Here is a 24,974-nt window from a genome sequence, read left to right as displayed (position 1 = left end):
GGTTTAGATTTATCACTTTCAGAACTGTGAGAGAAAAAAAAAAACATATGTTGTTGTATTCACTGTTTATGGTAATCTGACAGAGCAGCAATAGGAAACTAGGACAGGTTCTAACAGACCAATCTCTTAACCACAAGTTTTTAATCATCTGGTTCACTCCATTTCTTTCAGTACAACTAACCTTATTCTCACAATTGATATTCTCTCTCTGGCTACCTTTTCTTTCTTAGACACACAGACACCATGATTTAAAATATTAATATCTCTCCTCTCAAGACATCAAGGTCCTAACCCGAGCTAGGTCCTCAGTCCCTCTTTATTCTTGATATGAACTTTATTCTTTATATTCTTTATATGAACACGTCTACCACTCCTTCTGTTTCTCAGAGCAATAATTACAAACCAGGTCACCTGCCCCATCACTACTGCTCTCTTTAGGAAGCTACTTGACTTCTGCCTTTGAAAGAAAATCGAGGTGTGGCATGAGCTGCCTCCAGCATGCCCCCTTGCTGGAGTGCCTCCCCTTGCTCTCACTGTCCTGCTTACTTCTCTCTTCGGCCTCTCCTAACAGACCTTCCTGCTCTCTTCCCCTTGCTCTCTCTATCCTCCATTCACCTAAAATAACTCACTTACTTCTTTATCTTTTTCCAGTGTTTTCCAACTTTCTATGAAGACTTTATTGACACCACCCAACTCCCCGGTTGACCACCCCTCCTTCATGTTCCCATTTTATTATACATTCTTCTACTGCAACTGTCATACCACCCATGATAATGTTTTGTTACACTGATTTATGTGTCTTTCTCTTTCAACTAGACTGCGAGTCCCTTGAGGTGAATTACTGTGTCTTATTTGTCTCATTATCTCTAACACGTCTATCACTCTGCCTATAATGTTTTAAGAAATGGTAAGAAGGAAAGTAGGAAGGACTTAGTGAGATGGTGAGTGATACAGCCAGACAACAAGCTTCCTCCCACCACATATACATACCATGACCATAACCAAACATCAGTTCTGCCTCTCCCCTCCTCCCTGTGATTAATCTGTTTGGAGACTCAGGCTGGTCCCAGATCTCTAGGCAGAAACTCATTCCAGTCAAAATGACAAGTGCACTGGCATGTTCATCTCAGAGTCCTATTTCATCAAATCCACTTCAGAATCAGGAAGGCACTCTTGGCTACCTACGTACTCCAGACCATCTGGTCAGGTGGCACAGCGCCCACTCACAAGGTCAGTTTCTTGCTGCCCTGAACACTCCAGATTATATTGCAGAGTAAACTTTCTCTTTGAACTATCACGGGAAAATCTTCAGAATCACACTAGACTCCCTCTCATCCATTTCTTTTAGTTCTTGGTTAAATGGCAGGGATATTTCTCCAGAGCATCATTGCAATGTAACTGTCCCTCTGACTGAGGACAATGAAATGGTCTGGGAGAACAAAGGACCAGCTCCCACTTCTTATATTCCTTTTTTGTGGGAAGGAGACACCAGTGAAGTGGTCTGTGCCATGGAAACACCGGACCACATTCTTTCATCTCAGGGATGTGTCCAGTCAGCTTCGTGGACATTCTGATCCTAAATCAAACTCTTCGTATTAGAATTGGTAGGCATTAACTATGCTTCACGTCTAAATGATGGTTCCTTTTGTATTCAAAAGAAATCATTGCTCCAACAGTAGGCATGAGAGAAGCTACGATATGTTTGCCTCTTGTTGGCACAGTTTTTGGTTGGAGTTTGCCTGAAGGTTACTTTAAACTTCTGGGAACTAATGCTATAATGATAAATGCTAACATCATAGAGAAAGCTGAAGACGAGTAATCATAAATAGTTTTATACAAATTATATGCATCCTGTGCCAAAATAAAAAAGAAAGCCACCTTGCTAGCAGAGCTCCTGGGGACCAAGATGGGGAAGAAAGCTGGCTTCACAGAACACCGGCACATTCTAAGACACGATCAGTTCTACTGTCAGGTATTCAATCTTCCTGTAGGTATTTCTGTCTGGGTAGATTTCAAAGCAAATATATTTGAGGACTGTCTGAAAATACATCTCTACTTCTGCCTTCTTTTCCTATTTATTTGAGAAATGGGGAAGATGGCATGAAAGGGGTTAGAAACCAACTTTCACCCTTGAAAATCCAACATAAAGGCTCTCTGCTCTGTGAGGTTCCCTCTAAACCACTGGAAGCCCCAGTGATCTGTCCTTCCCCTGAATACCTGTAAGATTTTGCATTTTACTATATACCATACCGACTTGCATTATTAGTTACCCATTCATGATCCAGGAAATTGTCTCCCCAATGAGCTACCAGGTCCTGTGTTGTTGTTGTTGTGGTTTGTTTTGTTTTAGGATTTTATTTATTTATTTGGCAAAGAAATAGAGAGCACAAGTAGGCAGAGCAGCAGGCAGAGGAAAAAGGAGAAGCAGGCTGTCCGAGAGCAGGTAGCCGAATGCGAGGACTGGATCCCAAGACCCTGGGATCATGACCTGAGCCGAAGGCAGCTGCTCAACCCACTGAGCCACCTAGGCGCCTCTATCAGCCAGGTCCTTGAGAACAAGGACTGCTCTATTCGTCCACATTACCTATTCACAGTCATTGAATATAGCAGATGTTCAAGGTATCTGATTGCTTGGGTAATGCCACCAGTAAATAACCTCCAAGTCCCAAATATGATTTTGTTACAGAGTATGTGAAATATAAGGAAAAAAATCTATCTCTGTATTAAGTTTGTACGCCTTGTGTTCTGCAATTCCTGAGAACAAGGTACACGAGCTGTGTACTGGGGGCTGCAGGGGGGCCCTGCAGGGAGCGGGGTAAATGTTAAAATGTATCAAGTCAATAAAAAAATGCCCGCATGGGATTAAAACAAACTGGATTACTGAGAGTTTGCCTAAGCAGTAAAAAATGCTGGCCGACTCCATTTAATAAAGCTAGAAGTCTCAGTCTTCGAGGGTTACTGCCTGCAAGGCCGCTCTGTGCTCCACCCGGCTTTGGGAACTTAGCTCACCCTTCAGCCAGGCAAGAGTTTGGGAGACCACTTTCCGCTGGTGTTGTCACGGCCGATCCTTACCACCAGGGGGAGCCGCGCGCAGCGCCGCTCCTCAGGACGCGCGGCCGTTCTCCCAGCATACCCCGCCCTGCCGACGTCGACCCGGAAGTTGTCGCCGGCAGCCGCCGGCCGGCAGCCGTGACAGAAACCGGGCGGCTGATTGCAGTCGCCCGGGGAACCGAGCCCGGGGGAGAGTTCCTCCGAGGGCGGCGGCGAAGACACTGTTGTGTCCCCCACAAATCGGGGTTCGGTCTGGGCGCGCCCCCCCAGCGGCGTATGACCCGGTGTTCGGCGTCTGTAAGTGTTGGGTGAGGGGCGCCGAGGCCCTGCCCCGCCCTCCCCAGGCAGTGCGGAGCCTCTCCGACCTCTGCATTATGAAGGCCTCGGAGTCTCCGAGAGCTGCGTCTCGGCTGGAAGGGGCTGGAGCGAGGGGGAGAAGCGCAGCTGCCTCTGTGGCTTTGCGGTGTGTGTAGGACTCCGAGGACCCAGAGTACTGCCCCGGTCCCTGAATAGCAACCCAGATAGCCTTATCTCCGTACAGTTAACGCCCCATTCCCGAACTCAGGTGAAGTAGAGAGAGGGCGATCGATCGACTGGGTAGCCATCTGCCCCTTTCAGCCATGAAGGCGGAGACAGTGTCCTCGTTACAAGAGGCTCCAGCTGGGTCGAGCTGGAACCTCAATAACCTGCTGAGTAGCCGGAAGCTGATGGCTGTGGGGATTGTGCTCGGCTGGCTCCTGGTCATCCACTTTCTGGTCAATGTGTGGCTCCTGTGCCTTTTGTCCGCATTACTGGCGGTGCTGGGAGGATGGCTGGGCTCCAACGCCATTGTGGGGGCTTCAGGTCGGTTGCACCTGGAACGCTTCATCCCAGTGGCCACCTGCCCTCCAAACCCTGAGGCAGAGAGGCAACTGGAACAGGAGATCGACCGCACCATCCAGATGATTATGCGGGACTTTGTGTCATCGTGGTATCGCACTGTGAGCCAGGAGCCAGCCTTTGAGGAAGAAATGGAGGCTGCCATGAGAGGGTTGGTCCAGGAGCTCCGGAGGAGGATGGGCATGGTGGACAGTCATGCTCTTGCACAGAGGGTTCTGACTCTCTGCGGTTGTCACCTGCAGAGCTATATTCAGGCGAAGGAAGCCCTGGCTGGGAAGCAGAGTGGTACCATTGATCCCTCCCAGCTCTGGGAGGCTTACTGCCGAGCTGCTGCCCCACATCCTGCTGTACAGAGCGTCACCACTGAGGTCACCTATACACGTGGCATTGTAAATTTATTGCTTCAAGGACTAGTGCCAAAGCCCCACTTGGAGACCCGGACTGGTCGCCATGTCGTGGTGGAACTCATTACTTGCAATGTAATCTTACCACTGATCAGCAGGCTGTCAGATCCTGACTGGATTCACCTTGTACTTGTGGGCATCTTTTCCAAGGCCAGAAATAATCCGACAGCAGTGGTTAAATCGACTTCCTCAGCCAGTGCCCTGGAAAAGCCCTCAGTGCCCACATCTCTGCCACTGATTGTTGAGGTACAGAGCCTCCCGGAAGTGAGAGCCCCTTCTCCAGCAGCAGCACCAGTGCTACTAAACTGTAGTGAGCCAGACGGGCCTTCCCAGCACTCCCCAGAAGTTGAAGAAGGCCGTGAAGCAATAGAGGGAGAACTGGGTGGCCTGCCAGAAGAGAGAAAAATAGGAAACAACTCATCTCATTTCCTGCAGCCAGATATTCGAGGCCCTTTGTTTTTATGTGAAGACACAGAGCTGGAGTCTCCATTGTCTGAGCTGAGCAAGGAAACTATCATGCTCATGACCCCAGGCAACTTCCTCTCTGACAGGATCCAGGATGCCCTGTGTGCCCTGGAGGGTCCCCAGTCTCTGGAGTCTAAGGATATTGAGGGATCCGAAGGAATTGAGGGAGCAGAGCCCGAGGAGGGTCCAAGAACAGAAACAGAGACAGGGCTGCTAGTCTCCATGCTGACTTCCTGCCCAGAGATCCACATTGATACAGCAGACAAGGAAGTGGAACAAGGAGATGTCACCTCTCTTACAGCTTTGCTGACAGATCCAGAAAGGACCTGCCTCCCACGACCCTCAGGCTTAGAGAAGGATCTCACCAATGACGTGAGCTCTGTAGATCCTAGTCTGCCACAGGTTCTGCTTTCCTCTTCTCCAACTGGTCCTCTCACCTCAGCCACCTTCAGCTTTGAGCCCCTGAGCAGTCCAGATGGCCCAGTTGTCATCCAGAACCTTCGTATCACTGGTACCATTACTGCTCGAGAGCACAGTGGCACTGGATTCCACCCATACACACTCTACACAGTGAAGGTAACAGGATTAGAATTACGGTCACCCACTCTGTACTGGGAATGGGTTTGGAGAGCAGAGCCAGTGAAGCTAGTGTTCTAAAGGAGAGAGGCTACTCTTCATTTACTATGTTCAATTCAGCAGTCTATATGTGAATGGTCTGAAGATCATTTGTAAAGCAGAGCTGGCTTTTCTTCAGTATCTATGCAAACAATCCTAGAATCTCAGAGTTCTTAGGATACTGAGGGTCATATATTTTTCAGTGGTTCCAATATAGAGGCTTGTCCAGAAATTCTCTTTCCAAACCTCCTTGTTAATTTGTTTCTTTCCTTTTTTAATTACTAGTATCTTTTGTACTTCGTTTAGGAAATATATATATATATCTCATCTCAAAAGGTTTAATAGCTTCCTCATTCCTAGAGGTATTTAGGCACAGAAGTAGGAACTACTTGGCAGAGATGATATGAAGGGGTTCATGTATTAGATGGTGAATTCAGTTACAGCAGTGGCTCCCTGAAACTGGCGTTAGAGTAGACTGCCTCCCATTCACCAGAAGAGGGTATTTTTATAAATTTTCATTCAGCTCTATCAGAGCCTATCAGAATCTTTTTAAGAAGAAGCCCAACTGATTTTTGAGGAGTAGCCAGGTTTGGAAATATATGTGTGCTGTTAGTGTCACTCAGGGAGCAGACCTTTCCACAGAAACTCCCAGGTGCTCCAGGATTGAGAGCCCCACCTTGAATTCTGTCTGGGTCTCTTACCCAGGCCTTTTCCTTCACAGTGCTGGTCTGAGGAACTCTTACTTTGCTTATGTCAGTTCGTGATGAATACTTCACTCTGGCTCTACAAAATTTTAATACAGGCTTAAACCCACCAACAAAGAGATTATGTGTTCCATCACTTGCCCCACAATATAATGCCTCCTCCAAACAAAAATGGTAACCTACCCCTAATGAGAACAAGTACATACATAGTTCTTGCACATTATTTCATTATATCTTAACTACTCTGTCCAAAAGTCTACCCTGCACTGAGTTGCAGCTTTCATGCTGCTCAGGGTGTTTGCTCTGGGGGAACATTCAGTACAAGTTTTCTTTTCCCACATACTGGCCCTCCACACATATGAAGACAGGGAACTTTGACCCCTTACAACATCCAGTATTCATGTGACTTACAATCATACAGATGATATGTGCTTAGGGAAAAAAAAAAAAAATTTAGCTCCAAGAATCATAATTAATCTTCCCAAAGCAAAATAAAAACACATGTTCTTCTAATGCATTCCAGGCAAACAAATGATTTTATTCATCAGCTGTTTTGGATTATTTGTTCTTCCCCCTAAATAACATAAATCATCACTGGTCAAGTATAATGGCAAATGGTTATCCTTTTATAATGTCCAACCTATAATTTAGGAGTGAAAGAGGTGCTCTTGTACCTTCTGTTTTATACTCTTTGAGATTTGAAAAATATTAATATAGCCATTTTTTGAAAATCTTTTTCAGAGAGAGAATGATAAGTGGGTGGAGCAGAGGGAGAGGGAGAGACCATCACAAGCAGAATTCACTCCAAGTGTGGAGCCTGACACTGGACTTGATCCCATGGCCGCGAGGTCAAAACCTGAGCTGAAACCAAGAGTTGGACCCTTAACTGCCTGTGCCACCCAGGAGCCCTATAGCTGTTTTATAAGTAAAGAAAGTGTTTGTAGGAAGGGGTTTTGAGGGAGAAGGAGGGAATGGAGAATAGCAAAACTCATTTCTCTTTCTGGGCCACATATGTTGGGGAGCACATCTCATTCCTTAATTCAGCTATCCTGGGAATTCAAGTTATTTATTGCAACTCAGAGCAGCAGTTGGATCTGGTAGGTTCAGAAGTGGGGCAGTTGGGTGGCTCAGGAACAGTTAAGCTTCTGCCTTTGGCTCAGGTCATGATTCCAGGGTTCTGGGATTGAGCCCCACATCAGACTCCCTTCCCAGTGGGATTCTGCTTCTCCCTCTCCCTCTGCCTGACACTGCCTACTTGTGTATGTGTCGCTCTCTGTCAAATAAATTTTAAAAAAGAAAAGGAAGAAATAAAGAGAATAGAAACTTTTCCCTCCCTTTATCTCTGCTGTGCTCTTACTTTGTGGCCATTGAGCTGATGCCCTAAACAAATGTGTTCATTCAACAGTATGAGACGGCCCTGGATGGTGAGAACAGCAGTGGCCTGCAGCAGGTGGCCTACCACACTGTGAATCGCCGCTACCGCGAGTTCTTGAATCTACAGACTCGTCTGGAGGAGAAGTCAGATCTCCGAAAGTTCATCAAAAGTCAGGAGTTTCCCCAGCCCAGACTGCCTGCTTGCTTTACGCATCTAGCCCCCTGATCTGAGAGGCTGGAGGCCTAGTAGTTTGTGGGGAGGGATAGAGGAGGAGAACACAGCAACAAGGGGCCCGTGTTCTGCCAGTTTGCTTTCATATGTTTTGGGTTGTAGTGCTGGATAGCACTGACCCCATTCTTTCTGAGGTACTTCTTTGCCATTTAATGCTTTGTTCTGTGGCCCATCTAGTTTAAGCTTAAGAAACTTTCACATTTCCACCTGTGTCTGTGAGGTAGCGTAAGGAGTTAAATCAACTTTTCCACATGCATGCAGACATGGATTGCTCTTAAATATTAAAATAGTATCCAGAAATACTCGCCATCCTTCCTTTAAGAACCAGGCTTTTTGTGTGTTTGCTATTTGACACCCATAAGGCACAGGAACAGTAAGAAAATGTAATAAAACTTAACTCTAAAAATAAGCTAGTAAGCCAGCTACTTTGATTAAAAAAAAAAAAAAAACCTACAAAACTGATGATTACCCAAATAAACCTTTTAATAAGTTTAGGCATAAGTTGGGGATTTCAGTAATGCATTTTCTTTATTTCATTTTGCTTTTTTTAAGATTTTATTTATTTGATAGACAGAGATCACAAGTAGGCAGAGGCACGCAGAGAGGGGAAGGGAAGCAGGCTCCCTGCTGAGCAGAGAGCCTGATGCGGGCTCATCCCAGGACCCCAGGATCATGACTGGATCCAAAGGCAGAGGCTTTAACCCTTTGAGCCCCCCAGGCGTTCCTGCATTTTCTTTCTTAATAATAATAGTTACCACTGAACTGAGCTTGAAAACTTGTGCCAGGTTCTCTTCTAAGTACTTTACACATATTAGCTCACTTAATTCTCTGAACAGCTTATGGATTAGATAACTGTCATTATCCCCACTTTATGGAGAGAAACGTCAAAGAAGGATTAGGCAACTTGCTGAAGGTCATTCTCATAGTAGGGATTGGAGCTAAAATTTAAACTTGGGCAGCTGGACTTTAGAGCCCTCATTTGTAACTCCTGAGGCATAAGGCTTCCTCTACCTTATCCTGAATACTGATAACAAGAGTAGAGTGTATGTACTATATCCTTGGGATATATTTGGAACTCCCTAAATAAAAAAAATAATAAAATAAGATTTTAGGAATATATTCAACCATTCTCTTTTCTTTGCATATATGATGTATCTTATATGGAATATCTCTCAGTAAACGTTAAGTGAATGAGTTTGTGTTTTGTTTTTTTAAGACGTGAAGGGTCCTAAAAAGCTCTTTCCGGATCTTCCATTTGGCAACATGGATAGTGACAGAGTAGAAGCCCGAAAGAGCCTCCTGGAATCCTTTCTAAAGGTCAGCATCCTTCTGTTTTGGCTGTGTTCTCATTCTAATTATCAGATACCCGAGCCAACCTGGAAAGACCTGGGGACCAGAATTTCTCTTTGAAATCCTTCCTGTATCTTTTGCAGCAACTCTGTGCCATTCCAGAGATCGCTAACAGTGAGGAGATGCAGGAGTTCCTTGCTCTGAACACAGATGCTCGTATTGCCTTTGTCAAGAAACCATTCATGGTGTCCAGAATAGACAAGGTACCAGCAGGGCCACTGTGCTCAGCTTTAGTTTCTCACCAGAGTGTATGCAAGGATTAAAAAATAAAGGAGTTTGGGGGTGGGGAGAGACAGCAGAGAGGAGCCCATGGAACGTGGATGAGAATGTTCAAGACCTGTTGCAAATACTGGTTGGACCATCACTTTGCTGAATTACAGTGGGCAACTATGACACTATATGTGTTCACACATCTCCTAGACAATATTATGACATTGTTATTCAGTGGAGGAAAGTAGGGATAGATCTGTACCTCCATAGATCGGTGGTGGCAGAAAAGTCTCCTGGAGGTATGGATCCTTCCTGGTGTTGGTCACTCAGGAAAAAGAGCCCCAAGACAGGACACAAAGCTGGAGTTAGACTGCTGTGGTGACTCTCTGTTGGAGAACAGAGCATGGAAAGAATTATACTTTTCAAGAGGTTAGCTCAGAACCTTTGGAGATGGTAGAAGAAGGGCATTTGTACAACACATTATATCCTGTAAGCAGGGATTACCAGATGATTTTAGAGTCTCCAGGGCACAAGTCTGAGGTTTATGTTTATCCAAAGATTGCATGTGTTTAAAAAGGTTAGAAACCACTGACTCACTGGAGAAGGTGGGTCTCTCTCTAGATTTCAGGGGATAAAATGAAAAAGTGGAATATCGTGGTAGGAATTAGGAGACATCCATTGCTATGAAGAAAAAGCTGCAAACTGAAAAGGGAGGGATGAAGTAGAATTCCCCAGAATTCCATGTGGATGTGTCCATCTACACATATGTGTTCACTCACTGACTTACCAGCCACTTACTGCTTCCCTGGTCAAGTATGAGCTTGACCATGAACAGGACTAACTGCTGGTGATACAAGAGTGAACAGAGCAGATAAGAACCCTGTCCGCAACTACAATTTTGTAAGCCTTGAGAACAAGTTAAATTTTCTAAGCTGCATTATCTATTCATGCTGTCCTCTTGTTCTTTCCCTGGTTTGTTACCCCTGTGCTTTATCATCATCTTACCCCATCACTTAAGCCTTGTCTTAGCTGTACGAGCTATGTTCTTTGTAGAGGATAAACACAGGCAAGAATTAAGAAAGGCATGATGCTGCTGTCATCCTACAGTGTTAATTAGCAAGGAGCACCAAAGGAAAAGTAAAGATTTCTTTTTACTTCTTTGGTATTTTAGGGTTTCATTTGTGAATTTTCCTTTTTAGCCGTTTTTCCATTCCGAAAAATATACACAACTCTTGCTCTTCAGTGAGGATTGTTTTATTTGGTCTTTACGAGTAGTTTATGTCAACTCTTATCAATATTCCTTAATTTTGACATGAGTAATTTTTATTACTCTTTCTGTAAAGAAGAGAAATTGTGTGGATTAACTGAAAAAAACAGTTCTTTACTCTGTGAATTACTCTGAGTGTGTTAATATTATATATGCTTCTAGAATATATTTCTTATTTGATAATCTTTACTTTTTCTCTTTTCCATATATTCCTACCTATATCACTTCCATTTATTCATATCTTAGTGAAAGTATTATTGATTTGGAAACGAAAAATCATTCCTTTATATGCAAGAAAAGAAATTGAAAAATGAAAACTATTTCACCAGCCTGCAGAACTCCCAGCTTTTTATTTATCTCATTGTTTGTTTTGGCTTCTTTTCCCATGGCATTGTTTGTCTTAACTCTGTGAGGAAGCCGATTTTTATGGCCACCGAGAAAAGGGGGGATAGTTGCCAGGAAATCTGTCTGGTATCTGACTATGCTGATGAAAAGGCTCCACTAGCTAGCCTGGCTATCTGCTCATCTTCATTGCATAAAGCACCATAAGACAACTGCTCATTTGGTGGTTTCTGTCTGACCCTGCACCTCTGACCCCTGCAGATGGTGGTAAGTGCTATCGTGGATACACTGAAGACAGCATTTCCTCGCTCCGAACCCCAGAGCCCCACAGAAGAGCTGAGTGAGGCCGAGACAGAAACCAAGCCCCAGACAGAAGGCAAGAAGCCCAGCAAGTGAGAAGCCCTTTGGTCACGCGGGGACCCTTTCCAATTCTCAGGATGATTGCCAGTCCTCAACCAAAGTCTATCCCCACTTTCTGGCCCTAGGAGAGAGGAGATGGGACATACATACCAGTTTTTATACAAAGCCAGACCCCACACTCCTCAGTGCTCATCCCAAAGGAGCTTGAGATCCAGCATAGGTATCCCTGCTAAATGTTTGTCTTGCCATGGGAACCCAGGGCTTAAACTGACCATGGAGTTTTGACTAGAGGGAAAACTGTAGAATATGGATATTCTTCTTTTCTATTTTCCTGGAAAATTGAAATGTTTCTTTCCTATTAAGAACTAAGACTTATAACTGATCTCTGTGATCATTTCTGGAAATCTTAGCTCAGAAGATGCACATACTAGCAATAAACAGGAAAGGGCCAGGATGAACACATATAGGGCCTATTTTATGCTATTCTGTCCTGCGCTAGGGTCCCACATTTACCCTTCCAAAACCAACATGTGGAAGGGAAGGGCATCACCCTAACTGCAGAGTTCATATCTGTACCTGGACCATTATGAAGAGAAAGAGTAAGTGAGTGAGTGAAAGAGAGAAGAGAATGTGTGTGTGTATGTCTGCGCATGGGTGTCTGTGTGGGTGTGCATGTGTTGGAGGAGGGAGAGGGAAGGGTGGAGAGTTTGTATGTCTGCCTGACTGTCTTTTTCTATGTTCGTGTCTCATGGACCAGCAATAACAGTTTTTAGCCTTTTTTAACTGAGCCCATATTTTGAAGGATGACTGTGATATCTGTGCTTATAAGAGCCTCGAAATATGAGGTTAGCACTTGTGGTTCCTTCCCTACTTTTATTTGGAACACTGGGAGAGAAGTGGATGTATGAAAAGGTCACGAACAACAGCAACAAAAACCTTGGTTTATGCCACTTGTCAATTTAATCTCCAGCAAATTTTTAATGAGTAGATAGTATATGCTAGCCATTTTTTAGCTTGTGGGAATACAACCAGGATAGGCTGGCCCCTATTTTACATTAGCAAAAGCCTTTTCACAAATGCATCGTGGACATAGCTTAGTGCAGTGGTTGCGCTATGTATTAAGAACTGTCAGAATGTATATCATTTTGGGAATTTCAGGACCAGGTCTCTCCTGGCAACTCTGATCATAATAAGCTCCCAAGAATAAGTACGGGTGTTCTTGTTTTAAGAATACTTATCAGCCCTTTGTTTGGAGATCAAAGCCATAAATTATGTTGTTTCTGCTCTTTTGTGTCAATACCAGGTCCAGATTGAGGTTCTCCTCCAGTAAGATTGCTCCAGCACTGAATATCACTGAGGCACCTGAGAAGATTCTCTACGGTCTCCAGGAAGGCAATGTGGTAAGAAGTTCCTAGATAACTCCTGGAATTAATAGCTGGGATGTTGATCCTGCAGTTACATTCTCCAAAGTCAGGAGAGATAAAGGTGCCTTGCTAAAGGACTTAACCAGCATCTAGATCTCTGATTTTTATTCTAAACTCAAGGGTCATGGGCTTATAATAAAAGATGGCAGAATGAGAAGGCAGGCCAGTTCCTGGGAGAGAACAAATGACCCAAATATATTTGCAGTGAATGAGAATACAAAGGCATTGTTTTACTTGGGATTTAGGTAGAAAGTGAGAAGTTTCCAAAGGTGGCCACAGAGTTAGTTGGGTTCTATACTCATGATACTTAGTGCAGGGAAGGAATAGGAAGAAGCTGAAAGGCCATGGTTACTCTATTTTCTTCATTCTTTATGTGATATGACACTGGCACTTTCTTCAGGAGTCAGAAATCCTATCCACATCTGTGATGGAATCCTTTATTGAAAAACAGACAAAGTTATTAGAAATGCAGCCAGCAGAAGCCCCAGGAAAAGATCCAGAACAAATCCCTAAAGGTTGTATGGATGGTTACTTGTCTGATGCAGCTGTGCCCGCCCAAGATCTCCGCAGTGGTGATCCAGGTACGTGACAAGATCTCCATCCCCACAGAGAAGGGAGGCAGGGTGTGACAGTCAGGATTCATTGATGTAATTTCTTTTGTGTTCAGCTAAGCAAGCTATGTGTTAAACACCAGTGTTTGAGGTACTGTGCTGAGTCCTGGGATACAAAGAAGAATTTGACACAGTCCCCAGAGCTGAGTCAAACAGGAGCAAGGGACAAAAACAGGGAGTTCTGGTCCAGCAAAATAAGATCCATGAATATAATATTATCTTATGTTATTTTTGCCATGGTTTGGCATCTTTGGACTCCCTTGACCTACGAACTTTCTTTTGTGTCTTTGGCACCCCTTTCCTGGTTTTCTCTCTACCTCTCTTGTGATCTCTTCTCAGTCCCCTATGTTGGTTCCCTTAGTAGCCTTCCAGAACTTTTTTTTTTTGGCTCTCTGTTCTTACTCTGTATACTCCCCCTGAGTGATCTCATTTGTACTCTTGATTTTAAGTCTAACATGTGCTGACGATGCCGAAATACTGGATGTCATATTTCCACTTGCTTACCAGAAATCTCCACTTTGATGTACCATAGAGCAACTGAAGCTCAAGATGGAATTCTCCCTTTTTCCTGGATCTTTTCCTTTTGTTTTATTTACTACTGTAACAAATGACACCACCCGGTTCCCCAGCATAGAGCAGGAAGGGAGAAGAGGTGAGGGCAGGGAGGTTTGCTTCCCCAAAAAAATAGTTTTTTTTTGTTTGTTTTTGTTTTGTTTTGTTTTGTTTTTACAGAGGAAGAATTGGGAGCCCTGGGTATTAGTATGTTTGCTGAGCTAGAACTTATAAAAAAGTTTTCAGTTCCACTAAGACAGTCTCCCTCTGAAAAGAAAAGATCACAAAATCCTGGGGGAAGAGGGGAGAAAAAAAACTGATTTTAGCATTGTTTCTCAGGTGTACTTGAACAGTCACCTGACCTCTGCTTTATGGACCTCAGCTTAACTGTGTAAAAAAACTCACATATCTGATATCTTCCCACATATCTCACTGGTTAAGTAAATGAAGTGTTAAAACAGCAAAAGCATCAGAGAGCTTAGAAGAGAAAGTCAAGCCTGTAAATTTTGAACATCATATCTCTAAGGGTATAGTTTATGTGTGAGGTTTTCTTCCAGCCCTGAGAAACAAAATGCTCACATGATGCGAAACTTAGCGTTTTCTTCCAGAGGACTCTTCCCTCTGTTTCCTCTTATTTTTTACTGCTATGACAGGCTGTCACCACATGGTGGCAGCTCTAGGTAAATGCTAAACTTGAGAAAATCATAAAATCCAGAAGGGTGGCTGATGCTCTGTATGGTACTGTTTCCCAAGGAACTGAATATCCTGTCTTTGAGGAAATGACTGGACATAAACATACCAGTTCCCATGCCCCCTTGAAATGCAGTGCAGAAAAAAAAAATTTTATATATATATATATATATATATATATATATATATATAGAGAGAGAGAGAGAGAGAGAGAGAGAGAAATATATTAGATGGGACTAAGAAAAAAGTAGGATTTGGTTCTCAAAGATTCATCCAAATCTGAAGTTATTAATGTCCTAAAGAGCCCTTTAGGGAAGAGAGCTTGGGCAAGCTGGCTGAGACAATACCCTTTGGTCCAAGACTAACAAAATTATTGTTGATGATTAATTATGATATTAATCACAGCATTAGCACCAGATTGCTGAGATTCACTCTGGAACATTATGTATTCCTGGGGACATCTCCTAGGAAGCAAATCACAGATGACATGGGGCCCCTTGAACGGGGTTAAAGAACGGATGTTTCCATCCATAAAGTACATCTGTTCAGGAGACTTCAGCTTAGCATGGGTGTGAAGTCACTTGTGGTCTTACCGTTCTTTGATAGAGGAAAGAAATCAGTCATTGTTATGGCATATGTTACCAAAGGTGGAGTGTTCTTCCTCAAACCACATGTTATCTCAAAACCAAAAACTAAAGCCTTCTGGATCCCAACCCAGTAGCTCTGTGTAATGGAGATACTTTCAAAGAAAACTTGTTTACAGGGGAATGAATCCCCAAAATTTCCCCAAATCTGTTGCCCACAACATTTCCATGATGCTTTGTGGAGGCCAGTGGAATATAAGAATGGAAGAGACTGGACTTTGCCAGTTCCAGTTAGTCATTATTTGGGAGCAGTTACTTGGAATAGAATGTATTCAGTTCCTGCGGGGGAAGTACAAAAGAAACAGAAGCTAGATAGGCAAAATAATTATGTGCAAAATCTTTTAGAAAGATAAATATTACTGAGTGACTAAGGAATATAAACAAAGAATTATAAAGAAATACAGAGCCTGTCACTGAACTTCTTACATATAAAGTAAACCATCTCTTGATTTGAGTACAGAAGAATTACAGAAATCTAAGATGATTGATAAAGCGGTGAAGACCTGGTGCGTTGAAATATGTTCCCCAGAATGGGTCTCTTCTGAGTTACTTTTTTTTTTTTTTTTTAAGATTTTATTTATTTATTTGAGAGACAGAGATCACAAGTAGGCAGAGGCAGGCAGAGAGAAAGAGGAGGAAGCAGGCTCCCTGCCGAGCAGGAGCCCAATGCAGGGCTCGATTCCAGGACCCTGGGATCATGACCCGAGCTGAAGGCAGAGTTTTTAACCCACTGAGCCACCCAAGTACTCCCTGAGTTACTTTTGATGCCTTTTCATTCCCCAGGAGCAGAGACAGAGCTAGCTGACACAGCCCTAGATCTGCTCCTCTTGCTGCTGATGGAACAGTGGAGATGGCTATGTACAGAAAACATTCAGAAAGTTCTTCATCTTGTATTTGGGACCTTAGTTCAGAGGTAAGATGGCATAGTTCTTCATTGTATTAGAGTCTCAGATTGGACAGGGGTTGGATATGATGCTGAATTCTGCACTGGAGAGGGAAAGAGTAGAGTCCAGAAAACCTGCAGTCATGAGGAAAGACAGAGACTCTGTCATAGGTGCAGAGGGATGAAGACTGCCTGAAGAGTACCAAAAGGCTTGTCTTAATCACCTCAACGTCTAAAGTATAAATGGTTCTGCTTCTGTAAGACTTCTGGCATAATCCACTGAGTTATACTGTCTGTGATCTTAAAACACTTCACCTCAACTCTTCCTACTCGGGGATCAATTCTCCACCCAGTTATACCCCCTAGACCTATACCTTCCAACTTGTTGCAATGGACATTGCTCTTCACTGACAGCATATATTTACTGTGATGATAAACAATGAGACAAGGAGAAAACAGATCAGTTCTTTGAAAATAAAGATTGTTTTCTCCAAAAGGTATGTAAACATTCACAACTAAAGAAGTATTTACACAGGATGGTAAGGAGTAATAGTATTCTTGTATATAAAGCGTGGACTGTGATCCCAACACCACTTTCATCTCCTAAAAGATCTGCACATGGGTGGAGTTTTTAGCTGCTGACTTCCTAACCATGAAACTAACACAGACTCTGCTAAACTCAAGATGGTCAGAGACACAGTCTCAGAACCAGACAGGTATACACAATGCTTGTGTTTTGACCATTCTTGTTCTGATTTCTCCCTTTTGAGACGTCCTGGCAGATCCTAAAGGAAGAAGTCAAATTCTGGAGGTCTTCACTTAGCAAGTGGCTCATGATAATAGGTCACTCCAAAAAGAAAAACTCTTTTTAAAAACAGAATTATGGGTCCATTCTACAAGTAGAAAATCCATTAACAAGGAGCAAGTAAATCTCCCCTCCCACTCTCAGAGTTACTTAAGATCAGAGAAGCTTAAGGAGATTTAATAATAAAAAGACCTAGGGAAGGAAGGCAGTGCACTTTTATATTTGCTGAGTGCTCATCATATGCCAGCACCTGACCTCTGTGTACATATATTTTCTTGTAGCAGCCAAGTGAGGTAGGCAGCCCCATTGTATAGAAGTAAATAGAGGTTGGCAAGGTCAGCTAGCATTCATAAAGTCATAGTTAATGACACCTGGACTTTGAAGCTAGATGTGAATAACTCCAAAGCCAATGTGCTTTTTCCTACATGTTGTAGCTGACAACTGGTCTCCAGGCGAAACCCACATATAAAATGCTGACTAGTCGCCATGCCTTTTGACTTTCCCCTTGTCCCTCCTCCATATTCAGCTCTGCCACTAGAGTGCTTTTTCCAAAAAGCAAATATGAATATATAGTCTGCACTTAATATCCTTCAGTTGTGCCCTATTGCCTACAAAAGTGATTTTTCTACTATGTTTCCCAGAGTTCTAGGGGTTCCACAGAGGTGCTTTAGAAGCTAAGGGAAAACTGAGTAGACCATGATCTAATCAAAGAAATTTCATTTTGGTCAGTGTAATAGGCTGGAATCTGGGTTATTTTTTGTTTGAGAAAGGGCTCCACTGTGTTTAAATATATATTTATCATATTATGATTTCTCCTTTCCTCTGTGACATGGCTTGGTCCCAGCCTTATTTCTAATTCTCCCCCATGCAAACCATTCATCGTGGCCCGTACACTCTGTGGTCTCTCTTTCTTCAAGTCTTTATTCATCCTCTTATCTCTACCAGAATGGTCTTTCTCTGTTCATTCTTCTCCTCATTCTATCTCTCTCATTCTTTCTCCTTCCCTATGTCCAAAACTCTCCCTTTTCTTGTCTGCTTGGCCTACTGCTAAATAATTTTCAAAAAATTAAGCATTAAATGTCATTTATTCTGTGAATCCTCTCCTACCTTCCTCCAGAACTAAGGAGCTCTCTTTTTTACTCTCAAAGTTCTGATGATTATACTCATTACAGTACACAGAGAAATGATTTTCTTTACCTAAACTAGAGGTCCTCAAGTTGGGGGCAATTTTCTTCCAGGGCTCTTTGGAACATCTGGAGATATTTTTGTTTGTCACAACTGAGAAGAGAGGCAGAAAGCTATTTCATCTAGAGGGTAGGGCCTGGGATGCTGCTAAACATTCTACACTACACAGAACAGCATTCTCCCTCCCTGCCCCCCACCCCAAACAACAATGAATCATCCTACCCAAAATATCAGTAGTGCAAAGGTGAGAAACTTTGCACTAGACTATCAGTTCTTTAAGGACTAGACATGGCTATCTATCCACAGCAACTTACACAGGACCCAGGACATAGAAGGTGTTCATTAAAGGTTAGAGAATACAATAAACATTTCCTTTCTCATTACCTTCATACTTGAAGTCAAGCCTCTGTATTGTATTCAGTCATCTGTGAATATTGCTAACTGACCCTTCATTTCTTTCTTTCCTCTATTAAGTTTGCTGGTCTCCTAGTTGCTTTCCAAAAACTGGAAGATTCTAAAACAAGCTAGTATGTGATAATTGATTACCCTCTGTCCTTGAAGTCATTTGCTTGATGAATTGGTTTCAAAACATAAGAAATTATTCAGAGGAACAGAAAAGTATGAATGAGTCAGTAGAAATTTTATAAAAAGATTAAGATTCTTATATTAAATATATAAAGTTTGAACAACTCAGAATATTAAAGGGCTAAGCCAGTTACCAGGTAAGGAGAGAGAAATATATTTGAGAATTACAGACAGATCATTGAAAAAGTAGTATCTTACATAGTTAGGGTTCTATGGGAAATTAAATACAAGGAAATTTCAGACTGAGAATTCTAAGCCAGATTGCGTTTACCTCAGTGAGTAATGATTATAAATTCTCTAGGGATAGGGAAGAGACAGAGAGAGAGTGGAGCAGATGAGATGTGCAGAAGTAAATATATTGTGCCCTCTGGTATAAGCATACTGGTAGACCGTTGTCCAGGCTGTTTGTAGCATTCATCCACTTTACCTTGAACTGCTCTTACCTCTCTGTCCAGCTAGAAGATTGTTTTGGTCTCACTCATTTATGCACCAGGCTGGTCAATAGCGAATGAAACGGACTCAGTCCCGACTTTTCACATTTTATACAGTCTCTTGGGGTTTAATACTGAGGGCCTTATCCATGATCATTAGGCTAATGCGTTGTGGAGCCAGAAATCAAAACCAGGTAGTCCAAAGCCCAGATTCTTATCTACATCTTATACTACTTCTCAGCTACAATTAATCTCTCTGAGCTTTGGTTTCCTCATCTGGAAAATAAGAATAATAATAGTATCAATCTGTTTAGGTTCATAAAAGGTGTCCAGTAGATGTTACATCTTAATAGTTGCACTTAAGGAAAAGGAAGGAAGGATAAAAAGTATTTTCTCTTTCTAACTTCTCCAGTTAGTGGCCCCAAATTTGCTCTACTTTTATGTCTTCAGGATGCCTACTCTATACTAATCTCCTCTCAGAGCTACGATTGTCCCCGCAGTGCCTGTCTCAGAGTTAACACAGAACAGAGTACCTAACCAATAGAGACTTCGTAAGTCCTTTCAAGGTGACTTTGTGCCAATGGGCTCATATGTTAAAGCAATAACCGGAGTGTTCCCGTGTCTTACATTGGGAAGTAGACCACCTACGTCTCTTTATACCACAGACAAGCGTAGATTAAGTACACAGAGTTTAGTAGTATTTTTTTAGGATTACTGGTTACATGGGTGGGGAGAACTGCTGGAATCAAGTAGTGCCTTTCCTCATGAAAAGAACTTTGAATCAGGCTAAGTTTTAACCTTTGTGTCCCCATCTAGTGACACTTCCATGAGAACCATGCTTCTGGTTAGCTGGGTACATAGCTGTCAGGTGAATGAAAATGAGCAAAACCCATAGATAGGTAGCTCACACCGTAAATAGTTAGGGAGAGGGCTTACAACTAAATTTCTCTTGACTTTCCTTTTACCATTTTTTTTTTAAATGAGGTGGCATCTCTATTTGAAAGGTGGAAAATTCTGGATATATTTGAATGAAGCCAATATGAATCTTGTGCAAGAACAGAATGTTGTGGCTATTGCTTTTGGAAAACTCTGTTATAACTTACAAAGATAACTCTGCTATCTTTTGGTCTGTTATCTTTGTTCACCATAGATTTTTCCAGGTGATATTTTATACCTATGCAGTTGTCTAATATTCCTTCCTGTCAAAAAGTTCTTACTTATTTCTAATCAAATTTTATCTTTAAGTCCATTTTGTTTTGTGTTAACTGCAATGGAAATAAGAACACAGCCGGCTGACACCCTTCTCACCCTGAGTCTCCACAGACTAGAACTAAGAGTCTCATCCTTCCCTGGTCAAGGTCTTTAATCTTTCCCTAGAAATCATTCCACCTTTTTTAATGATATATAAACATGCCCTCTTCTCAGATATCTTCTGCTGGGTTCACAGTGCTCTTGAAGCTTTTTTTAAGATAGGAGTCTAGAAGAAACTGGATATCTGGAAAAAGAACCCCAATTCCCTTTCCAGAAGCTTGAAGGATCTGTGGTGTGTGGTCTCGTACCAGCAAGTTCCCCTGTGTGTGGTAGATACGGAAAAGACAGGATTTATTGCAGGACTCAAAGTGCAGACCTTGGTGACATTGTCACCTTCAGGATATTTAGTATCCAACAAACCTTTGTTGAGAGTTTACTTTGTGCAGACACTGTACTGAACACACAAGCATATTGTGTCACTTAATTCCCCCAAAAGCCCTGCAAAAGAGGTGTTATGATCCCCATTTCAAAGATGAGGAAGTTGAAACTTACAAAGAATTGTGGCTATTTAATCCAGATCACAGAGCTATTAAGTATACCACAGGCAGAATTTGAACCCATGTTTATCTGATTTTCAGCTATAAATGACTTTCTCTTTCAGGGATTGCCTTGGGATTTGAAAGGATTAAAAACCAACAAAAATATTTTCCTCAGAGTAGTCTACATTCCTCAAGAGGACAGTATCAGTCACTTTGTAAACTCTAAATCATGTTTCTATGGGTATGCACATTCACATGTAGTACAAAGGGTCCTGCAGCATCCTAAGGTCAGCCCATGTTACTTGTCCCCTGGATAGCTTACGTTTCTTTTTATTTTTAAAAGGAGGTTTATACAGTGCTGTGTTCTTGGGCTTTACTTGCTTTGGTAAGCAAATAAGCTGGAATTTGATATCCCCCCAGAGCTACAGCACCTTCCCTGCCACTCCACCTACTATTGCTGCTTGGGCAAGAGGTATGGTATGGTCCCTGCCTGCTTCCTGCTTCGGTGTTGGCCTCTCTGAGACTGTCCCCTTGACTGCTGCCCAGGGAGAAGCATGTTTGCTGTGTTTCTGAAACCACAAAGATTGGAGCTATATCCTTTTGCAGATTACGTGGGCTCTCCTTTGAGCACTGTCCTTTAAAGAGAAGGAGAGTCGGCATTGGGGCCACTGATAGTTACTGCTACTTCTCTAGTCATTGTGAGCTCACTGAGCTGGGATATGAGGGACAGTACAGCTATCTAGATTTACATTCATCTTTAAAATGTTCTAATTTTCCAACCTCCTGCATTATCATCTCCAAGAAGATAAGTTCTGCCCTCAGCTTTGTTTACTCTCCTTGCTCCCTTAAAAGACCTATATATGCGTAACTGTCTTGGACACCAGGGACTCTTGGCAAATCACGAGTGTGTGCTGCCTCACTCTCGAGCTCTCTCTCTAGCCTGCAAAAAAAAAAAAAAAAAAAAAAGGAGAGTAAATTCAACCTCATGACCCCGCCTTCTAAGCCAAGGTTGGAAGTGTTCTGAGCTGAGCCAGGCTTCATAAATCTCCCTTGATTGTTGATGGTGTGGAGAGAGTGGGGGAAGGGAGCTGAAGAGAAGTTAGATGCCCAAAAAAGGCATTTTTAAGTCAAAGGGAAGTCTTGCACGCATGCGCGCCTGACCTCATGTGTCAGCTTCTGTGCTGGGAACATCCAATTATGTAAGAAGGAGCACTCCTTGTTTGGAACTAGAGACAAAGGGAGGGGCAGAGAAGTGGGGGTAGCAGACTTAGCCAAGAAGTGAGTCCAGCTTGTGCAGACTGTTCATGTCTGAAAACAGAAGAAACTTACCAGTATCCCTGCATGCATCAGAATCAGGGTTAGGAAATTGGACAAATACTCAGACATGACTAGGTTGGAGGGAAAGAGGAGAGATGTACCGTGCTCCATTGATGGTAGAAGGTTTGGGGCAGGAAGATCCAGCCAAGGTAAGGGGTGAGATTATTATGGAGTCCTGATGTAGAGCAAAGGAATGAGAAGAAGCTGGATTGGTTCCGTGCCTGGATGCCCAGAGCAATGCCACGATAAAAATATGAAGCAGGCTAGCGGTAGAGTACACGAATGCCACGTCCTGTGGCTCTGCCCTCCCCGTGGCCCCAAAGATGGCATCAGACTCTGTGTCAAAAAGGCAGCAGACACATTCCTGGCATCTACATCAGGATTTCTTAAAGAGTGAGTGAGTGAGTGTGTTTTTGTGTGTATGTGTGTGTGGGTTAGGGGGGCACGTGAGAATAGAATAGAGTGGTAAAAAGAGGAAGGAAAAAGAGGAGAAGGTTCTGTAACCTGTGGGCAAAGGAGAGTAGAAAAGTATGTGGAGTCAGGAATTCTATAGAGATGAAGGAGAAAAGAAAGGATGTGTCTGGTTTAAGGAATCCAACAAGCATTGGACCCAGGAGAAAATGAGATGGCAAGCTCTGGACTTTATGCCAGGCCATGGACTTGTTTTCTTAGAAATTCTGTCTCTACAAACCATCTCTCAGGAAAGGTCAGGAGCAGGCATGTGGAAAGAGAGGAGGGGGATTCTTGCAGAGGGCTGCACTGCCAGGCACACTTGTTCATCTTACTGAAAGACAATTATGAATGATTGACCACATACTCTGCTTGCACCGATTCTTATAGGTCACTCCAGAATCTCACGTGTTCCTTAAGTGGAGCCCATTCAAGGCCCTCTTTCTCCATGGGCATGTCTAAGTAGCAAATGGTTAAAGGGTCTTTCTGACCTCAATTAGATCTTAAGGGAAACTCCAGGCCTCCCACCAAAGGGTACAAGCAAGTGGCACAGGAAAAGAGCTGACATTTATTTAGTACTAACTGTACCAACTAAGCAACTCTGTGCTTCATGGACTGATGTGCAGTGCAGTTCTGTGAGATAGACCTGTATTTACACATATTACAAGTGAGGAAAAGGATATTCAGATTAAGCTTCCCAGAATCATAGAGCTAGTAAGTACCAGCCCTGAGATTCCACTATAGTCCTCCTGGCCTCAAAGCCCGTGCAATTTCTGCTATTCTGTACTGCCTCCCCACTCTGCAGAGTTTCTTCCCAGGCCATGGCCACTAGAACTGTCCTCACTTGCAAGTCCCTCTGCCTTATTTACATGTAGTCTCTTTTGCTTTCATCTGTGTGGACTTAGGAAAACAAAATCTCAGGAAAACGAAGGTAGTATATAAATTGATTTCCATCAGCATATTTCTGATTTTTATTCTTAAAACACTCTTGGATCAGAGATAATCTCCCTTAGGTATCCCTATTCTGCATCCTGTTCTCAGAAAAAGATTTTCAGAGTTAAGACTTAGCGTTTCTCAAGGAACATAGACGACAGCTTTTCTCCTTTGCTCCATAAACTTCTCTTTCTTGTAATTCAGTTCTGGCGCCTTGTGGTTTCTTATACCTGATCTCTTTCTTTGAAGTTTCTGTAGGAAAGTAGCATACTTTTCAAAAGCCCCACATACAAACTAAATCTCAAAATTACCTCAAACTAAGTCTCTAGATTTTCCTGTCAGATTATTTTCTTGCCCTCTCATTATTGACTCAAGTAGTTTTTAGAGGTCCTGAAAATAATTTTTTGCTCATGTTGTATTGTGCTTCCTTGAAGGAAAAGGAACACTGCTTGTCTCGTGCCTCTCTCACTAGATCTTGACAAAAGGGAGGTTCTCAACTTCTGTATACTGGGCCTGGGTGGGCCTCAGGAGTCTTATTATGAGTGGTCTCCCTGTCATTTTTCTTAGGTGTTACTTATTCTACACCTACCTTCAGATGAAAATACCGTGTCTTTTCTATCATATACTGACAGTTTCTACTTGAGTACATCTTTAAGGACATAACAGATAGGTGCCTGTGTGTTTTTGCAGTTCTGCCTGTAAATTCTCATACACTCAGAGGCAGAACTGGTCATTGCATCAGTTAAAAATAAAGCGGAATCTCATGAGGTATTTAAACCTAGCACCTTTCTTCAAGTCAAGTTACTGGTATCCCTCCCATCTGTAACTAAACAAATAGGAACCCAGGACAGTTTGAGACTGTCGGGATCCTGAGCTGGGGCCCTTGCCTTATTCATCTTTCTGTCGTAAGCACCTAATCATATACATGGAAGGCATGTAACATCACATGCCATTCCAATCAAATCAGTCCCTCTGTTTATCACTAGTGAGGATCCCAGGATTCCTCAGTCATGGGGAGACAAGAAACACCAATGTAAACAGAGTTTCTGTTTTATCCCTCCCCAACAGCTCTTTAAGTGAGCACCTCAAATTCGCAAAGCCATAGTTAAGCCTAAGAGGAGTTTTTTCCTTTGCGCCCTTCAGGCCCTCTCCTATCCTAGTGGCACTCTTCTTTCCAAAATAACATAGTGTCCTCTATGCCATGGGCCTCCTACTGTGAGACCCATCTAAGCTGGTCCTCTCTGGAAGCATGTCCTGCTAGTGTGCTTCTCAGCCTCTTTCCTTCCACACAGGGAAATAAGAATATGGACTTTGAAGTCAGACAAATCTGAATTCAAATTATACTTTGCATTTTACTATCTGTGTGACTTAAAACAAGTCTCTTAACCTCCCTCTGCCTCAGTTACTCTTTACGTGGAAAT

At 42.8% G+C, this 24,974-nt stretch overlaps 1 protein-coding gene across 1 annotated transcript in view; it reads left to right on the top strand.

Annotated features, from left to right (window-relative positions):
* The first annotated feature begins 3,159 nt into the window (after nucleotides 1-3,159).
* Nucleotides 3,160-24,974, top strand: part of SNX19 (sorting nexin 19) — a 41,003-nt gene continuing 19,188 nt past the window's right edge. Inside the window, exons 1-8 of the mRNA XM_032357651.1 lie at nucleotides 3,160-5,375; nucleotides 7,524-7,662; nucleotides 8,941-9,041; nucleotides 9,158-9,277; nucleotides 11,155-11,285; nucleotides 12,557-12,653; nucleotides 13,078-13,258; nucleotides 15,958-16,087. Coding sequence (XP_032213542.1) covers nucleotides 3,672-5,375; nucleotides 7,524-7,662; nucleotides 8,941-9,041; nucleotides 9,158-9,277; nucleotides 11,155-11,285; nucleotides 12,557-12,653; nucleotides 13,078-13,258; nucleotides 15,958-16,087 — 2,603 coding nt within the window. The 5' untranslated portion in view covers nucleotides 3,160-3,671. The remainder of the gene's footprint in view (nucleotides 5,376-7,523; nucleotides 7,663-8,940; nucleotides 9,042-9,157; nucleotides 9,278-11,154; nucleotides 11,286-12,556; nucleotides 12,654-13,077; nucleotides 13,259-15,957; nucleotides 16,088-24,974) is intronic.

This window comes from Mustela erminea, chromosome 9 (assembly GCF_009829155.1).
Source record: "Mustela erminea isolate mMusErm1 chromosome 9, mMusErm1.Pri, whole genome shotgun sequence".
Classification (NCBI taxonomy): domain Eukaryota; kingdom Metazoa; phylum Chordata; class Mammalia; order Carnivora; family Mustelidae; genus Mustela; species Mustela erminea.
This window is presented reverse-complemented; position numbering and strand designations above follow the sequence as displayed.